The 18964-nt window shown below is 45.5% G+C and overlaps 1 protein-coding gene and 1 long non-coding RNA gene across 2 annotated transcripts in view; one reads left to right on the forward strand and one right to left on the reverse strand.

The window, feature by feature from the left end:
* Window positions 1-17915, reverse strand: part of ASB18 (ankyrin repeat and SOCS box containing 18) — a 52315-nt gene extending 34400 nt beyond the window's left edge. Inside the window, exon 1 of the mRNA XM_044303988.1 lies at window positions 17632-17915. Coding sequence (XP_044159923.1) covers window positions 17632-17866 — 235 coding nt within the window. The 5' untranslated portion in view covers window positions 17867-17915. The remainder of the gene's footprint in view (window positions 1-17631) is intronic.
* The window catches only part of LOC122945112, a 49851-nt gene that overhangs the window by 6846 nt on the left and 24041 nt on the right, over window positions 1-18964 (forward strand). The window lies entirely within an intron of this gene.

Genomic DNA, 18964 nt, shown 5'->3' on the forward strand with positions numbered 1-18964 from the left:
CATCTGTATGAAAATAACCTACGGCCACGGATCACGGACACGGGTGCCAATCTTGTGTGCATCCGTGTTCTTTCACAGACCCATTGACTTGAATGGGTCCGTGAACCGTTGTCCGTCAAAAAAATAGGACAGGTCATATTTTTTTGACGGACAGGATACACGGATCACGGTCTCGGCTGCAAAAAACGGAAAACGGCACAACGGCCACGGATGCACACAACGGTCGTGTGCATGAGGCCTTAGGCTATTGAGAGATTATAAATATTTTTATTCATTAGGTACTCACAGCTCTGTTTCAATAAAGTATGCTGCCGTGACATCACAAGTAGGGTTCAGATATGTAAGCTCCTATGACATTACAAATAGGTTTCTGTTAGGTGAGCTCAAGGGTGGTCATAGTATTCAAATTATCAGCTGGAAATCAAGAGCCCATATACAGTTCTTGCACAGGGGCCCTCTGTTGATAGCCCCCCCCCCCCTTAATTCTTGATTTGAGGTCAAAGATGCCTTGTGTGATCTGACCAATCAACCAATGTTACTCTTCCCACTCTCCTGTGCCTCTCTACTGCAGCTGCATCCCCTTCCTTCTCTTTACTGTTTTAAAAAATTAGTTTTTGATAACTGAGTAGGTTTGAACATTTACAGAAAGGTGGACTATATGGTGCTGGAAGGAGAAGAAGAGAATGACCACTGATTTACAATGCTTCATCCATACCCATCATTGTTAACTGTTCATGTATTTTGTACATAGCATATCTAATCTGATTTTGTGTGCAGCACATTTTAACAATTATATCATTTTATGCAGTGTGTTTAGGGAATTGTAAGTTATGTGATGCTATTACCTAGTTGTTCCAGTTTTCTTTCTAGATTTCCACTTATTTATGAACTCGGTTGTCTTTACATAATTTAACCCTTTAAGCCCCGGAGGTTTTTTCATTTTTTTCATTTTTGTTTTTCACTCTCTGCCTTTCCGGGGCCATAATGTTTTTTTTTTCTTCTTTTTGCGGGACAGGTTACACTTTCTAATTCCATATTCCATCCAATTTATTATTGCATACGGGGAACTGGAAAAAAATTCAAAATCAATTCTGCCTCAGCTTTATGAGTTTTGTTTTTATGGTGTTCCCTATATGGTAAAACTGACCTATTACTTTTATTCTCCAGGTCAGTGCAATTACAGCATTTGGACATATTTATAGTTTTTCTTGCGTTTTAATACTGAAAAAAAAAAGTAAAACCTTGAAAAAAAAAATTGTTTTCTTGTCATCGCCATACTTTGAGCCCTATAATTTTTTTTATATATAAGTTAATACAAGGCACTTACTAATGTATTGTGATTGTCCATATTGCCTTTTTTGCTGGCTAGACAAATTTTTTCATTACATTATACACCGTTTGTTTCCATGGTTATGACCACCCTGTAATCCAGCAGCAGTGGCCGTGCTTGAACACTATAGAAAAAGTGAAGTGAGACATCCCCTTTAATACCACTTAGGGGTGTGTACGACTTTTTGATCACTTTTTATAAAAAAAATTGTGTGCGGTGAGGTGACCAAAAAACTGTGACTTGGACATTTTTGCTTTTTTTCCGTTTGCTGTATTGGATAAATATATTAATATTTTAATAGTATGGGCTTTTTTTTTGCAAGCAATGATGCCCATGCTGTGTCTTTTTTTATTGTTTACATATTTTTATTAACATTTTGGGGAAAGTGGAGTAATTAGAATTTTTATATTTTTAATATTTTTTTTTTTTTTTTTTACATAGTGAACTATAACAAGCAATCATCAGATTGCTTCTTTCATACACTCCACTGCATTAGCATTGGAGTGTATGAGAAATACACTGTATTTCTATTAAGCCAAGGGCTGCACAGGAACTAATATGCGGCAGCCTCTTGTCATTCAGGAGGACAGAGGCTGACACACACTGCATCCCTCTCCCCTGATCCTCTCCAGTGGAGCTGGAGCACACTTGGAAGCTCGTGCTTCCGGGTCTTTGCTTGTTCACGTTTGACCATGGCATCTGAAGGGTTAAAGGTCAGTGATCGGCGTTATCGCCAGTCACATACATTAGCTGTTTTATGCAGCAGGCACCCTGCGGCTATGGTCCCAGCTCCACTTGCGACAGGGGTGCCATCTTTAAAGTCTTGGGCGCTGCCCTATATGTACAGTGCTGGTCGGGAAGAGGTTAAAGGGAATCTGTCAGCTAATCTTACTATATTACTTAATGAGTTCCTGAAGCAGTGTGCCATTTTGTGGTTTATCAGTGTTAATAATCTTACTATATGTAACCCAAGCCCACTATAGTGCTCCATAACACAATAAAAAACATACCTTTATTATTATTATCCATATTTTTGAACCACAGAAAAATAACTTTGATTCATATGCAAATGAGGTTTCAAAATGCCCAATGTGGGGTGGGGGGGAGGGGGGGGGGGCGAAGGCAGTTCCTTAGACCTAGGGGTATCTGCAATTGTTATGTCTTCTTATGTATTGATATGTTATTCTAATATTTTGGCTGTGTATTCCAGCTAGGAAAGGTATGGTTGTAGAACCAAACAAAGAAAGCCTCACTATAAAACCGTAGTATAGGGCAGGGAAAAGACAACCATATAAACCTAACGTGTTGTTAAACAAACAACAAATGAATGCCCAATGTATTAAAAAAAAAATATATATACTTTATTTCATAATAATAAACAAGTCATGATTATTATTAAAATATTGGAGATAACAAAAGAAGAGTATGAAGAGTCAGCAAAAAACCGGATGCCGCAATCCACTGGCCAGTGTCTCTGCTACCCGCCAATAGACGGAACACATGTCAGGTATGTATATATTATGCAGTAGGGTGATTCACAGAAAAGTGGCACGCAATAATGGCTACTAAAATATTATAACTGTGATCATCACTCTAGTGCATAGCCGCTAGATGAGTCTCAGACACTAGGTCCTAATAATGCACAGATAAAGAGATGAAAAGAAGGGGGTTATATATATGTGGAATTCTCACATAAGTGAGACCCCACACACCAAACCTTCTTATAAAGGCTATGAAAGAGCTCATCTATAGGCACCTGATGAAAAATTAAGACATACCATAAGACATGATGGAGGGTAAAAGCAGCAGGCACAGGACAGGCTGGAGACCTCGACGCGTGTTTCGCCTCAGCTTCGTCAGGAGGTAAATGAAAGTGTGACCATGGTCCCCTATTTGTATCCCCCATGTAGCTCCAGGGCATGTAATCCTAATAATTAAATACCGCAGCTGATACTCACTATCGAGCGCTCCTGCCTGATGATGCACGCCGAGTGCATCATGGCGACGCCGCATTCATCAGGATGAGGGGTGGAACGCAAGCTGTGCGTTCCAGCCCGCCTCCCAAGGAAACGTAGCAGCGCCACCACGTGACCCGGCGCACAGCGCATCACGGCACAGCGCTGTATCAGCCTATCCAAGCGTGAAGGTGTCCGAGCTGTAAAGCTATATCCAGCATATTGGACACTATCGTTCACGCTGAAAAAGCACAATATATGGAATCTACATAGGGGATATCAACAATACAGGGCATAAGTAGAGAGCTGAGTACATCTGAATACATTTAAGCATAAATATCATTGGGAGAGAATGAATATACAACATCACAGTTATTGCGGAGCTGAATACATCTAAACATATCTAAACATAAATACTGTTCCAAGAGAATAATTGCATAGTGTCATCATTATATTATCATGTAATGCAGCATTATATACACTACATGATCTGTCCAAAATACATAATCTCACGATAATATAGTCATGATTAGAGTTGAGCGAACACCTGGATGTTCGGGTTCGAGAAGTTCGGCCGAACATCCCGGAAATGTTCGGGTTCGGGATCCGAACCCGATCCGAACTTCGTCCCGAACCCGAACCCCATTGAAGTCAATGGGGACCCGAACTTTTCGGCACTAAAACGGCTGTAAAACAGCCCAGGAAAGGGCTAGAGGGCTGCAAAAGGCAGCAACATGTAGGTAAATCCCCTGCAAACAAATGTGGATAGGGAAATTAATTAAAATAAAAATTAAATAAATAAAAATTAACCAAAATCAATTGGAGAGAGGTTCCATAGCAGAGAATCTGGCTTCCCGTCACCCACCACTGGAACAGTCCATTCTCAGATATTTAGGCCCCGGCACCCAGGCAGAGGAGAGAGGTCCCGTAACAGACAATCTGGCTTCATGTCAGCAGAGAATCAGTCTTCATGTCATAGCAGAGAATCAGGCTTCCCGTAACCCACCACTGTAATAGTCCATTTTCATAAATTTAGGCCCAGCACCCAGGCAGAGGAGAGAGGTCCCGTAACAGACAATCTGGCTTCATGTCAGCAGAGAATCAGTCTTCATATCATAGCAGAGAATCTGGCTTCCCGTTACCCACCACTGGAACAGTCCATTCTCAGATATTTAGGCCCCGGCACCCAGGCAGAGGAGAGAGGTCCCGTAACAGACAATCTGGCTTCATGTCAGCAGAGAATCAGTCTTCATATCATAGCAGAGAATCAGGCTTCACGTCAGCCACCACTGCAACAGTCCATTGTCATAAATTCAGGCCCAGCACCCAGGCAGAGGAGAGAGGTCCCGTAACAGACAATCTGGCTTCATGTCAGCAGAGAATCAGTCTGCATGTCATAGCAGAGAATGAGGCTTCACGTCACCCACCACTGCAACAGTCCATTTTCATAAATTTAGGCCCAGCACCCAGGCAGAGGAGAGAGGTCCCGTAACAGAGGATCTGGCTTCATGTCACCAGAGAATCAGTCTGCATGTCATAGCAGAGAATCAGGCTTCACGTCACCCACCACTGCAACAGTCCATTTTCATAAATTTAGGCCCAGCACCCAGGCAGAGGAGAGAGGTCCCGTAACAGAGGATCTGGCTTCATGTCACCAGAGAATCAGTCTGCATGTCATAGCAGAGAATCAGGCTTCACGTCAGCCACCACTGCAACAATCCATTGGCATATATTTAGGCCTAGCACACAGGCAGAGGAGAGAGGTCCCGTAACAGACAATCTGGCTTCATGTCAGCAGAGAATCAGTCTTCATATCATAGCAGAGAATCAGGCTTCACGTCAGCCACCAATGCAACAGTCCATTGTCAGATATTTAGGCCCAGCACCCAGGCAGAGGAGAGAGGTCCCGTAACAGAGGATCTGGCTTCATGTCAGCAGAGAATCAGTCTTCATGTCATAGCAGAGAATCAGGCTTCACGTCACCCACCACTGTAAGAGTCCATTTTCATAAATTTAGGCCCAGCACCCAGGCAGAGGAGAGAGGTCCCGTAACAGACGATCTGGCTTCATGTCAGCAGAGAATCAGTCTGCATGTCATAGCAGAGAATGAGGCTTCACGTCACCCACCACTGCAACAGTCCATTTTCATAAATTTAGGCCCAGCACCCAGGCAGAGGAGAGAGGTCCCGTAACAGAGGATCTGGCTTCATGTCACCAGAGAATCAGTCTGCATGTCATAGCAGAGAATCAGGCTTCACGTCACCCACCACTGCAACAGTCCATTGTCATAAATTCAGGCCCAGCACCCAGGCAGAGGAGAGAGGTCCCGTAACAGACAATCTGGCTTCATGTCACCAGAGAATCAGTCTGCATGTCATAGCAGAGAATGAGGCTTCACGTCAGCCACCACTGCAACAATCCATTGGCATATATTTAGGCCTAGCACACAGGCAGAGGAGAGGTTCATTCAACTTTGGGTAGCCTTGCAATATAATGGTAAAATGAAAATAAAAATAGGATTGAATGAGGAAGTGCCCTGGAGTCCAATAATATATGGTTATGGGGAGGTAGTTAATGTCTAATCTGGACAAGGGACGGACAGGTCCTGTGGGATCCATGCCTGGTTCATTTTTATGAACGTCAGCTTGTCCACATTGGCTGTAGACAGGCGGCTGCGTTTGTCTGTAATGACGCCCCCTGCCGTGCTGAATACACGTTCAGACAAAACGCTGGCTGCCGGGCAGGCCAGCACCTCCAAGGCATAAAAGGCTAGCTCTGGCCACGTGGACAATTTAGAGACCCAGAAGTTGAATGGGGCCGAACCATCAGTCAGTACGTGGAGGGGTGTGCACACGTACTGTTCCACCATGTTAGTGAAATGTTGCCTCCTGCTAACACGTTGCGTATCAGGTGGTGGTGCAGTTAGCTGTGGCGTGTTGACAAAAGTTTTCCACATCTCTGCCATGCTAACCCTGCCCTCAGAGGAGCTGGCCGTGACACAGCTGCCTTGGCGACCTCTTGCTCCTCCTCTGCCTTGGCCTTGGGCTTCCACTTGTTCCCCTGTGACATTTGGGAATGCTCTCAGTAGCGCGTCTACCAACGTGCGCTTGTACTCGCGCATCTTCCTATCACGCTCCAGTGCAGGAAGTAAGGTGGGCACATTGTCTTTGTAGCGTGGATCCAGCAGGGTGGCAACCCAGTAGTCCGCACAGGTTAAAATGTGGGCAACTCTGCTGTCGTTGCGCAGGCACTGCAGCATGTAGTCGCTCATGTGTGCCAGGCTGCCCAGGGGTAAGGACAAGCTGTCCTCTGTGGGAGGCGTATCGTCATCGTCCTGCCTTTCCCCCCAGCCACGCACCAGTGATGGACCCGAGCTGCGTTGGGTGCCACCCCGCTGTGACCATGCTTCATCCTCATCCTCCTCCACCTCCTCCTCATCCTCGTCCTCCTCGTCCTCCAGTAGTGGGCCCTGGCTGGCCACATTTGTACCTGGCCTCTGCTGTTGCCAAAAACCTCCCTCTGAGTCACTTCGAAGAGACTGGCCTGAAAGTGCTAAAAATGACCCCTCTTCCTCCTCCTCCTCCTCCTCCTCCTGGGCCACCTCCTCTTCCATCATCGCCCTAAGTGTTTTCTCAAGGAGACATAGAAGTGGTATTGTAACGCTGATAACGGTGTCATCGCCACTGGCCATGTTGGTGGAGTACTCGAAACAGCGCAACAGGGCACACAGGTCTCGCATGGAGGCCCAGTCATTGGTGGTGAAGTGGTGCTGTTCTGTAGTGCGACTGACCCGTGCGTGCTGCAGCTGAAACTCCACTATGGCCTGCTGCTGCTCGCACAGTCTGTCCAGCATGTGCAAGGTGGAGTTCCACCTGGTGGGCACGTCGCATATGAGGCGGTGAGCGGGAAGGCCGAAGTTACGCTGTAGCGCAGACAGGCGAGCAGCGGCAGGATGTGAACGCCGGAAGCGCGAACAGACGGCCCGCACTTTATGCAGCAGCTCTGACATGTCGGGGTAGTTGTGAATGAACTTCTGCACCACCAAATTCAGCACATGCGCCAAGCAAGGGATGTGCGTCAAATTGGCTAGTCCCAGAGCTGCAACGAGATTTCGCCCATTATCACACACCACCAGGCCGGGCTTGAGGCTCACCGGCAGCAACCACTCGTCGGTCTGTTGTTCAATACCCCGCCACAACTCCTGTGCGGTGTGGGGCCTGTCCCCCAAACATATGAGTTTCAGAATGGCCTGCTGACGTTTACCCCGGGCTGTGCTGAAGTTGGTGGTGAAGGTGTGTGGCTGACTGGATGAGCAGGTGGAAGAAGAGGAGGAGGAAGCCGAGAAGGAGGAGGTGGCAACAGGAGGCAAAGAATGTTGCCCTGCGATCCTTGGCGGCGGAAGGACGTGCGCCAAACAGCTCTCCGCCTGGGGCCCAGCTGCCACTACATTTACCCAGTGTGCAGTTAGGGAGATATAGCGTCCCTGGCCGTGCTTACTGGTCCACGTATCTGTGGTTAGGTGGACCTTGCTACAGATGGCGTTGCGCAGTGCACACTTGATTTTATCGGATACTTGGTTGTGCAGGGAAGGCACGGCTCTCTTGGAGAAGTAGTGCCGGCTGGGAACAACATACTGTGGGACAGCAAGCGACATGAGCTGTTTGAAGCTGTCTGTGTCCACCAGCCTAAATGACAGCATTTCATAGGCCAGTAGTTTAGAAATGCTGGCATTCAGGGCCAGGGATCGAGGGTGGCTAGGTGGGAATTTACGCTTTCTATCAAATGTTTGTGAGATGGAGAGCTGAACGCTGGCGTGTGACATGGTTGAGACGCTTGGTGACGGAGGTGGTGGTGGTGTTGGTGGTACATCCCCTGTTTGCTGGGCGGCAGGTGCCAACGTTCCTCCAGAGGCGGAGGAAGAGGCCGAGGCGGCAGCAGCAGAATAGGCCGAGGCGGCAGCAGCAGAAGAGGTAGCAGGGGGAGCCTGAGTGACTTCCTTGGTTTTAAGGTGTTTACTCCACTGCAGTTCATGCTTTGCATGCAGGTGCCTGGTCATGCAGGTTGTGCTCAGGTTCAGAACGTTAATGCCTCGCTTCAGGCTCTGATGGCACAGCGTGCAAACCACTCGGGTCTTGTCGTCAGCACATTGTTTGAAGAAGTGCCATGCCAGGGAACTCCTTGAAGCTGCCTTTGGGGTGCTCGGTCCCAGATGGCGGCGGTCAGTAGCAGGCGGAGTCTCTTGGCGGCGGGTGTTCTGCTTTTGCCCACTGCTCCCTCTTTTGCTACGCTGTTGGCTCGGTCTCACCACTGCCTCTTCCTCCGAACTGTGAAAGTCAGTGGCACGACCTTCATTCCATGTGGGGTCTAGGACCTCATCGTCCCCTGCATCGTCTTCCACCCAGTCTTGATCCCTGACCTCCTGTTCAGTCTGCACACTGCAGAAAGACGCAGCAGTTGGCACCTGTGTTTCGTCATCATCAGAGACATGCTGAGGTGGTATTCCCATGTCCTCATCATCAGGAAACATAAGTGGTTGTGCGTCAGTGCATTCTATGTCTTTCACCGCTGGGGAAGGGCTAGGTGGATGCCCTTGGGAAACCCTGCCAGCGGAGTCTTCAAACAGCATAAGAGACTGCTGCATAACTTGAGGCTGAGACAGTTTCCCTGGTATGCATGGGGGTGATGTGACAGACTGATGGGGTTGGTTTTCAGGCGCCATCTGTGCGCTTTCTGCAGAAGACTGGGTGGGAGATAATGTGAACGTGCTGGATCCACTGTCGGCCACCCAATTGACTAATGCCTGTACCTGCTCAGGCCTTACCATCCTTAGAACGGCATTGGGCCCCACCATATATCGCTGTAAATTCTGGCGGCTACTGGGACCTGAGGTAGTTGGTACACTAGGACGTGTGGATGTGGCAGAACGGCCACGTCCTCTCCCAGCACCAGAGGGTCCACTAACACCACCACGACCATGTCCACGTCCGCGTCCCTTACTAGATGTTTTTCTCATTGTTATGGTTCACCACAACAACAAATATATTATTTGGCCCAATGTATTGTATTCAAATTCAGCGGGATATAAATTTGAGGCCTAGTATTTAGGCGCTGGGTGACCGGTATGGATTTAGTGACAGAATTAGACTTGGAAATGCACAGAAGCGTGTGTGTGAAGTTATTCTGAATGACCCTATGTGCACCTTCAATATGATCTACCCTTTTAGGGATAGATTTCAAATAGCTCTGATATAGCAGAAACGACTAAATTATGAAATTGCTAAATTGGGAATTGTATTTCAACCCAGAACAAAAAATGTGCTTTGACGGACACTAAATAACTTTCCCAGCCACAACAGGACAGCGGTAACGAGAGATTTAGCGGGATATAAATTTGAGGCCTAGTATTTAGGCGCTGGGTGACAGGTATGGGTTTAGTGACAGAATTAGACTTGAAAATACACAGTAGCGGGTGTGTGTGAAGTTATTCTGAATGACCCAATGTGCACCTTGAATATTATATACCCTTTTAGGGATAGATTTCAAATAGCTCTGATATAGCAGAAACCACTAAATTATGAAATTGCTAAATTGGGAATTGTATTTCAACCCAGAACAAAAAATGTGCTTTGACGGACACTAAATATCTTGCCCAGCAACAACAGTACAGCGGTAACGAGAGATTTAGCAGGATATAAATTTGAGGCCTAGTATTTAGGCGCTGGGTGACAGGTATGGGTTTAGTGACAGAATTAGACTTGAAAATACACAGTAGCGGGTGTGTGTGAAGTTATTCTGAATGACCCAATGTGCACCTTGAATATTATATACCCTTTTAGGGATAGATTTCAAATAGCTCTGATATAGCAGAAACCACTAAATTATGAAATTGCTAAATTGGGAATTGTACTTCAACCCAGAACAAAAAATGTGCTTTGACGGACACTAAATAACTTTCCCAGCTACAACAGGACAGCGGTAACGAGAGATTTAGCGGGATATAAATTTGAGGCCTAGTATTTAGGCGCTGGGTGACCGGTATGGATTTAGTGACAGAATTAGACTGGGATATGGCCAAAAAATAACCACACTATTGCTGGTTAAATGCACTTGGTGACGGGCGCAGCTTGCCCCTGATGTAGTATATGGCCAAAAAATGAACAGACTATTGCTGGTTAAATGCACTTGGTGTCACAGCTTGACCAACCACACTACTGAGGGTTAAATGCACTTGGTGACGGGCGCAGCTTGCCCCTGATGTAGTATATGGCCAAAAAATAAACAGACTATTGCTGGTTAAATGCACTTGGTGTGACAGCTTCACCCTGATGTAGGCTTTAGCCAGAAAACAACCACACCATTGAGGGTTAAATGCACTTGGTGACAGGCGCAGCTTGCCCCTGATTTTGTATATGGCCAAAAAATGAACAGACTATTGCTGGTTAAATGCACTTGGTGTGACAGCTTCACCCTGATGTAGGCTTTAGCCAAAAAACAACCACACCATTGAGGGTTAAATGCACTTGGTGACAGGCGCAGCTTGCCCCTGATTTTGTATATGGCCAAAAAATGAACAGACTATTGCTGGTTAAATGCACTTGGTGTGACAGCTTCACCCTGATGTAGGCTTTAGCCAAAAAACAACCACACCATTGAGGGTTAAATGCACTTGGTGACAGGCGCAGCTTGCCCCTGATTTTGTATATGGCCAAAAAATGAACAGACTATTGCTGGTTAAATGCACTTGGTGTGACAGCTTCACCCTGATGTAGGCTTTAGCCAAAAAACAACCACACCATTGAGGGTTAAATGCACTTGGTGACAGGCGCAGCTTGCCCCTGATTTTGTATATGGCCAAAAAATGAACAGACTATTGCTGGTTAAATGCACTTGGTGTGACAGCTTCACCCTGATGTAGGCTTTAGCCAAAAAACAACCACACCATTGAGGGTTAAATGCACTTGGTCGCAGCTTGTGCTGGCGCACCACAAGACACAAAATGGCCGCCGATCACCCCAGAAAAATGTGACTGACAAACGGTCTGGGCAGCCTAAAAACAGTGAGCAATTGAGGATCAGCAGCTCAATGATCCACAGCTGCAGATCGATCAGTTAATCAAGTCCTTTGGAGGAGTTAATCTGCCTAATCTCGCCCTACTGTCGCAGCCGCAACCTCTCCCTACGCTAATCAGAGCAGAGTGACGGGCGGCGCTATGTGACTCCAGCTTAAATAGAGGCTGGGTCACATGGTGCTCTGGCCAATCACAGCCATGCCAATAGTAGGCATGGCTGTGATGGCCTCTTGGGGCAAGTAGTATGACGCTTGTTGATTGGCTGCTTTGCAGCCTTTCAAAAAGCGCCAAGAAAGCGTCACAAAAGCGCCAAGAAAGCGACGAACACCGAACCCGAACCCGGACTTTTACGAAAATGTCCGGGTTCGGGTCCGTGTCACGGACACCCCAAAATTCGGTACGAACCCGAACTATACAGTTCGAGTTCGCTCATCCCTAGTCATGATGCATATTATAAATAAATACCATACATGATTACCAAAAACACCAGTGGCATAGACAATGCATAGAAATACATAATACATAGAAATACATAATCCCATAGTTATATAGTCCTGATGCATATTATAGATAGATACCATACATGATTACAAAAATACCGGTGACATAAACAATACATACTATACACTATATAATCACACATATCATGATAGTATGCCACTGTCCAGTCCCAATATGAAAAAGAAAAGAAAATAATTTGTGATATTATCAAACAAAAAATAATAATTACTTGCCTAATACAAGATATCTAATATGAGCAATCTTTTTTAATAATATGATAAGATTGCCATAATCCATAATTAATAGTGATAAACATACCTGGGTTGGCAGGAGCAACATAATCTTGTAGTCAACCCGCCTAAATCAAGTATATTTCCACCCATATAAAGTGCTCTGTGCATAAAAAGTGATGAACAACAACAATACAGAAAATACTTCTCCTCAATCATTAAGTGATAGAGATTATTGTCTAGCCAGTGTGACTTGGGCAACAAAGCCCTGACATCCTTAGTCACATCGGCTCTACAATAACTCTGGTATCCTTAAAATACCAAGTGCTTAACCATGACAGTAGGCCATATATACATACTGTATGTGTCATTAAATGTATTAGATACAAATATTATATATAAAAGTCCATCCTGATATTTGCATGGTAGTCCATCTCCATATTCACAATGTGTTTAGTGTCCATCTCCATATTCACAATGTGTTTAGTGTCCATCTCCATATTCACAGTGTATATAGATCATCCCTTTCCTCGCAACTCTCCAATCATCACTTTGTATGGCCACATAGCAGACTATGTAAATAAAAAACTGTTAAAATCACTGAAAAAAATTCAATATATAAACTAAACTAAATAAAGGATTTGAAACTCAATGCCTCATTGTCATTCAATCCATGAGGAGTCACAATGTTGAGCAGAACCATCCACTTTGATTCCTTTTGGAGGAGACAACGTTTTATGTTGATCCCCCCTAATCCCCAGTCGTACATGGTCTATTCCTTTAAAAGAGATGCCTCTAGGATTGCAGTTATGAACCTCCCTAAAGTGTTTCGCCACTGGTTTTAATTTTTTGAGTTTGTCATACTCAGTGATCTCAGCAGCCGCCTTAATATCACGGATGTGCTCCAAAACTCTCGTCTTGAGTGCCCTCGTGGTCATCACAATATAAATCAGGCCACAAGGGCACTCAGCATGATAGACTACTGCCACTGTTTTACAGGAAATGTGGTGTACAATTTTGTACTCCTTCTCCCTATTTGTGTTGGTAAATTTGTCTGTTCTCGCCATATACTTACATGCGGTACAATCCCCACATGGAAAGAATCCCCACTGTGGGCCCTTGTCCCCAAAGATACCACCTTTTTTTGGGGCTACATAGTGGCTCCTGGTCACTATATCCTTAAAAAAAAATTCTCTCTTCCAGGTGACCAGTGGTCTCTCAGAGATAACCTTCTTTAGGTCCCTGTCAGCTCGGAGGACTTGCCAATGCCTTTGGAGAATATCCTGCAATTGTCTCCATTGGGCATTGAAGTTGGTAATTAATCTAGGGAAACCGTGGTCTCTTTCTTTCTTACAGGGAGAATGATTCAGCAGGTTATCCCTGGAAGAGTTCTTTGCCCTAATATATCCTTTCCTGATCACTTTCTTACTATAACCCCTCTCCAGGAATCTCCTTGATAGATCTTCTGCCTCTCGCTCAAAACTAGCTTCACTAGAGCATATCCGCCTGGCCCTGCAAAATTGACCAATGGGTATGGCACGGGAGACCTGTGGGTGATGCGAGGAGGAGGAGAATAATAATGAGTTGGTAGCCGTAGGCTTCCTGTGTATATCAAAACCTAGGAGGCCTTTATTCTCCACAGTGATCGCAAGGTCCAGGAAATCTACACAATCCCCACTATAGGTCCACGTTAGTTTAATATTCTGATCATTTGAATTGAGGTCATGCAGAAACCCCTCCAAGTGCGACGTCGAGCCCTGCCAGATGAACAAAACGTCATCTATATACCTGTCATTCGGTCAAGGATGTATGCTGCTGTACTCTCTCTTTGGAAGTACCAGAGATAGTGTCCCTTAGAGATACATGGTGCAGCAGAGGACATGCCCCAATTCTGCTGTATTCATATGTGGGAACACAGATCCTCCCCATCCTCAGGATTATTGGGTGTTCCAGCAATCAGACTCCCACTGCCCAGATGCTTATCCTCTATCCTGTGAATATACACTATATTTTTTGAATACATTGGACATTCATTTGTTGTTTGTTTAACAACACTTTAGGTTTATATGAAAGGTATGGTTGGCAGTGATTGGCAGTAACTAAGCACCCTTTTCCTCCCCTCTTGGTAACAGTGGGCTGGTCCTGCTTCCTGCCAGGAGGGGGAGTTCCAGTTCAGACAGCAAAGGGAGAGGAAACACATGCTAGATCTCCTATTCCTAGGAACCGTGTCCAATTGTCCTGTGAGACCAACACCCCAGATAGATCATTAGCCTCAGCAACAATGCTTCCAGGAAGCATCAATGTGACAAGACAGAATAGTGATCAGCGAAATTTCAGCTTTACAGACACTGTTGCAAGGTGAGGGACTATAGCTCAGACACCCATCACCTAGCTAACAACCAGGCCAGACAAACATGAAGCCCGAATCTTACAGTGGACACCTATATCCACAAGTGCCTGCAAGTGCTATAAAATTGTCATCCAACCAGCCACCATACCTCCTCATCTGGTGCCAGAAACTGCACTTTGTACTTAATACTGCTGGATGTGCCACAAGTAAAGAGAGACTTTTATACGTTTACTTCAAACTACCTTTCCACTGCACCAATGTCCATGGAGCAACGGACACAACATCTCATCAGGGCTACTACTACTCCCATCCTTTGCACCCACTCCCCAGGTGCTCATTGCATGTATAGAACTGTTAAAAGAGAGCAAGCATACCTTCTGCCAGAGCCTAAGCCCACCTACTCTAAGAGCCCAAAGTCGCCTCTTTACTTGTTCCCTGTACCTTCCCTTGCGCCATCCAGTCCGCCCCTCCATTGTGACATCACAATCCTCCTTCACTTTTGCCTAGCTCGCGCATGCACAATGCCCACTGCAGGGCATTCAATGCACAAGTGCAAACACCAAAGGGCAACACTAACCAGCTGGATGGAGTTGAAGGATTGTGATATTGCAGTGTAGGGGGCGGACTGGATGGCACAAGGGGATGTACAGGGAACAATCAAAGAGGTGGGCTTGGGCTCTTAATGTAGGCAGATTTCACAGACGTACCGAGACATACAACGTTCCTGCGACAGGTGGCAGGAGATCTGTGAGACTGGCAACACGTGGTTTGATCTGACATGTTTTCCTTTTGGATCAAATGACGTCTGTGTTGTTTCTGGTGCTTGCCACCCCTTCTTTCCCCAGGCGTGGCTATTATGGTCATTTATCCTTCTCTATTTATTGTTGTTTCTCCCACTATGCTGTGCGGTTTATAGCTTCTGTTGGACTTGTGGTGGGCTTGTGATTGGTTCTCGGCTGAGTTCCTGGTGCTACCAAAGCTACATTGAAGATAAGTGTTTCCGTTCCCTTTTGTATTTTGTTTTGATATATGTGTGTGTTGCCTTTCCCTGTTGTTTGTCATTAGGTCTGAGGGAGACTCCTGTTCGTTCTTCACTTTGGAGGAACAGGTAGACTCAGTCCTGACATTAGTTCCAGGGTCCTATAGGGTGAGATAGGATTCTAGGTATCCAGTGTATGAACTTGCCTACCTTTGGGGCCTGTTCATACTGGTAGTCTGTCAGGGTTTTCTCTAGGAGGTGTATATCTTCCTATTCTAGTTTCCAGGCCTTATTCGAGTATCCCCTTTCCTCTCCTATGCTGGTTGTGGTGTTTTTCTCCCACTCAAGATCGTGACAGCAGACTTGGGCTCTGGCAGAAGGTTTGCCTGGGCTGTTATGACATAGTGCCCACTGGGTACTTTGAGAACTAATTTGCATATGAAATGAATCAAAGTTAGTTTTCTTCAGTTCAGAAATACGGATAATACTGACAAAGGTATATTTTGTTTTTATTGTGTTAGGCAGCAGTGTATAGCCTTGGCTGGGGTTACATATAGTAAGATTAGCTGACATCTTCCCATAACACACCTTTACAAGGACCTTCGGTACATATCGTACACAAGTATGGAGGTAATTGATGTTTCAGTGTTGCTGCAGAACGCTGGCCTGAGAAGGTTAATGTGGACAGGCAGGCATAGTATTATAATGGGGGTTTAGAGTATTACCAGGAATTATGTGATACTAGTAATCAGTAGCTGGAAACAGAGACCTCATGCCAGACCTTAGCCGATGCTGCAGTACGCAGCCTGGGATATTAATAACTCGGAGTCATCCATTTATAATACCATTCTTTAGAAAGATAGTAGTGCACTAATAATATTTCTCTTATGTTTGGTGTGTTCACTGTTTAGCTTTCTACATCTACAATTTATCTTGGTAAGAAAATCTTTTTTTTGTTAAAGGGTTTGTCTCAAGTCAGCTCACAGCGACATGTTCACCTTCTGCTATCTCCGGTGATCAGCTATTAAAGTGGAAAAAAAGAAAAAAATGTAAGAAAAATTTCCATTAGGCTTCGTGCACACCGCCGTTGCCTGGCTGTGCCTGTATTGCGGTCCACAAACAGCGGGTCCGCAATATGCAGGTACCGGCCGTGTGCTCACCGCATCATGGGTGCAGACCTATTCACTTGAATGGATCTGGATCCGTTGCGGCAGCCGCACGGATGTTGCCCGTGCATTGGGGACCACAAATTGCAGTCCTCAATACATGGAGCGGCCAAATAACGGCTGTTTAAATGAGGCCTGAGTTGTAGTTTTGCAACAGCTGGAGGGCGGCAGTTTGCACTACCAAATGCACAGTATGCGCCAGGTAGTCTGAGAAACGGTGTGGCCATCTTGAAAGACAGAAGAGCCTGGGAACTGATTGTTTCTCAATTAATGTGAATCTTGGTGAATCCAGGTGAAAACTATTGGAGTTATTTATCAAACTGGTGTAAAGTAGAACTGGCTTAGTTGCCCATAGCAACCAATCAGATTCCACCTTTCATTTTGGACAGCTCCTTTGGAAAATTAAAGGTGGAGTCTGATTGGTTGCTATGGGCAACTAAGCCAGTTCTACTTTACACCAGTTTGATAAATTACCCCATATGTCTAGGCATTTACACACAAGTTGTCTAAAAGCTTTTAATAAGCCACATAACCAGGGTTCGTGATATGGGTTCATTTTGTGAGACAACCCCCTTTAACAATCACAGATGTGGTCAAGAGCAAGAAACCGAATACGGCCATACAGTAATAGAATTCACATAAAGATATGTGGGGTCATTTTTTAAGACCGCCATTTTAGACGCCGGTCTTAATCCCCCTGCACTGGCGCTTCATACACCTAAGTTATGCAGAGGCGCTGGCCTCTACATAGCATAGGTGCATCCACTGCCTGTCTAAATATACGCCAGCTCCCTTGCTGGTGTAGATTTAGATAATTTTCTACGCGTAAAACAGGTGTAGAAAATGATAAATGGGCTGGCCGACTAGTCCCCTTCCTCACCCACCCCACCTTTTTTTTTTTTAGAACTGGCGTACGTGGCGTGGATGGGGAAGAAGTCACAGATTCGGCTGCAAATCCCTTTTGCGCCTGAATCTGCAAAAGATATAAGCCAATATTGGCATATATCTATTCGTAAATGACCTTCTTCATTTATAGAGAACTAGCTAGTTACCTAATAACACCTGCGGAGGGATTGGTGCATGTGGCTCCTTCATCCAGTCATTGCAGTTGGAGAGCTCGATGACGGCATCAACATGTTGGACTTGACTTCTTAGCAGATCAATAATTGCTTCTTCTTCCCCTCCAGCCAGTAATGAATGAAGATGACCAACAAATACAGACTGAGCTGAGTGGTCAGGCCTACACATCGGGGAAGCCGTTTTACTTCTCTTGGTGCAGGCAGACATTACAGATGCTGTTGTTTATTAGTAATGTGAAGAGAACAGATATACTAGATGTGAGCTAGTCAGTCTGTGCAGAGAAGGTTGGGTGTTTTTCTGTGCTGTCTGGTATCACTGGCTCATGCTGCGGTTTCTATAGATAGAACGAACCACGTGAGTGATCGGTACTGAACTGTCCAGAGCAAAGCACAGCAGGGACCGCAGATAGAACATGGCCGTCTTCTTATGTAAGGAAATGCCTAATCCCCTACAGAAGTAGTAAGCCTAATTTCCTTTCAGTCAGTCTGACTGCTGATACAACCACAACCAGGAAAGATGAGATCAGCAACCCACATTTTTATTTTTAGGTTAGATTTTTGTAAGACTTCAGCTTTATTCACATGTCAGTGTTTGATCAGTGATTGTGAGCCAAAACCAGGACTGGAGCCTACAAAGGGATAAGGTATAAGGGAAAGATCTGATCTGTGTTTAGAGCCGCACCTGGTTTTGGCTCAAAATCACTGATGGAAATCACTGACCGAACACTGACCGTGTGGATAAGGCCTCATGCACACGACAGTATTTTTTCACGGTCCGCAAAAACGGGGTCCGTAGGTCCGTGATCCGTGACCGTTATTTCGTCCGTGGGTCTTCCTTGATTTTTGGAGGATCCACGGACATGAAAAAAAAGTCGTTTTGGTGTCCGCCTGGCCGTGCGGAGCCAAATGGATCCGTCCTGAATTACAATGCAAGTCAATGGGGACGGATCCGTTTGACGTTAACACAATATGGTGCAATTGCAAACGGATCCGTCCCCATTGACTTTCAATGTAAAGTCAGTGCAGTGTCCCAGGGGGTCAGTAGTGTATGCTGGGCTTTGTAGTGCAGATTGACCCACTAACCTGGGATCCACTGTCGTCTTCAATGGGGCAGATACTGGAACAGGCAGGTATTTAAAAGTTCGTGACGCCAGTGTCAATTAAACGGTGACACACCGTGTATGGTATTGTAGAAGAATGAAGCAAGCACAGGATAGCCAACCAAAAACTGAAACTTTACTGAATATCAGTGATAATTATACATGGACGCAGTTGGAAGCGCCGTTCCATGAAAGACAGTTGGTTT

This window comes from Bufo gargarizans, chromosome 8 (genome assembly GCF_014858855.1).
Source record: "Bufo gargarizans isolate SCDJY-AF-19 chromosome 8, ASM1485885v1, whole genome shotgun sequence".
Taxonomy (NCBI): Eukaryota; Metazoa; Chordata; class Amphibia; order Anura; family Bufonidae; genus Bufo; species Bufo gargarizans.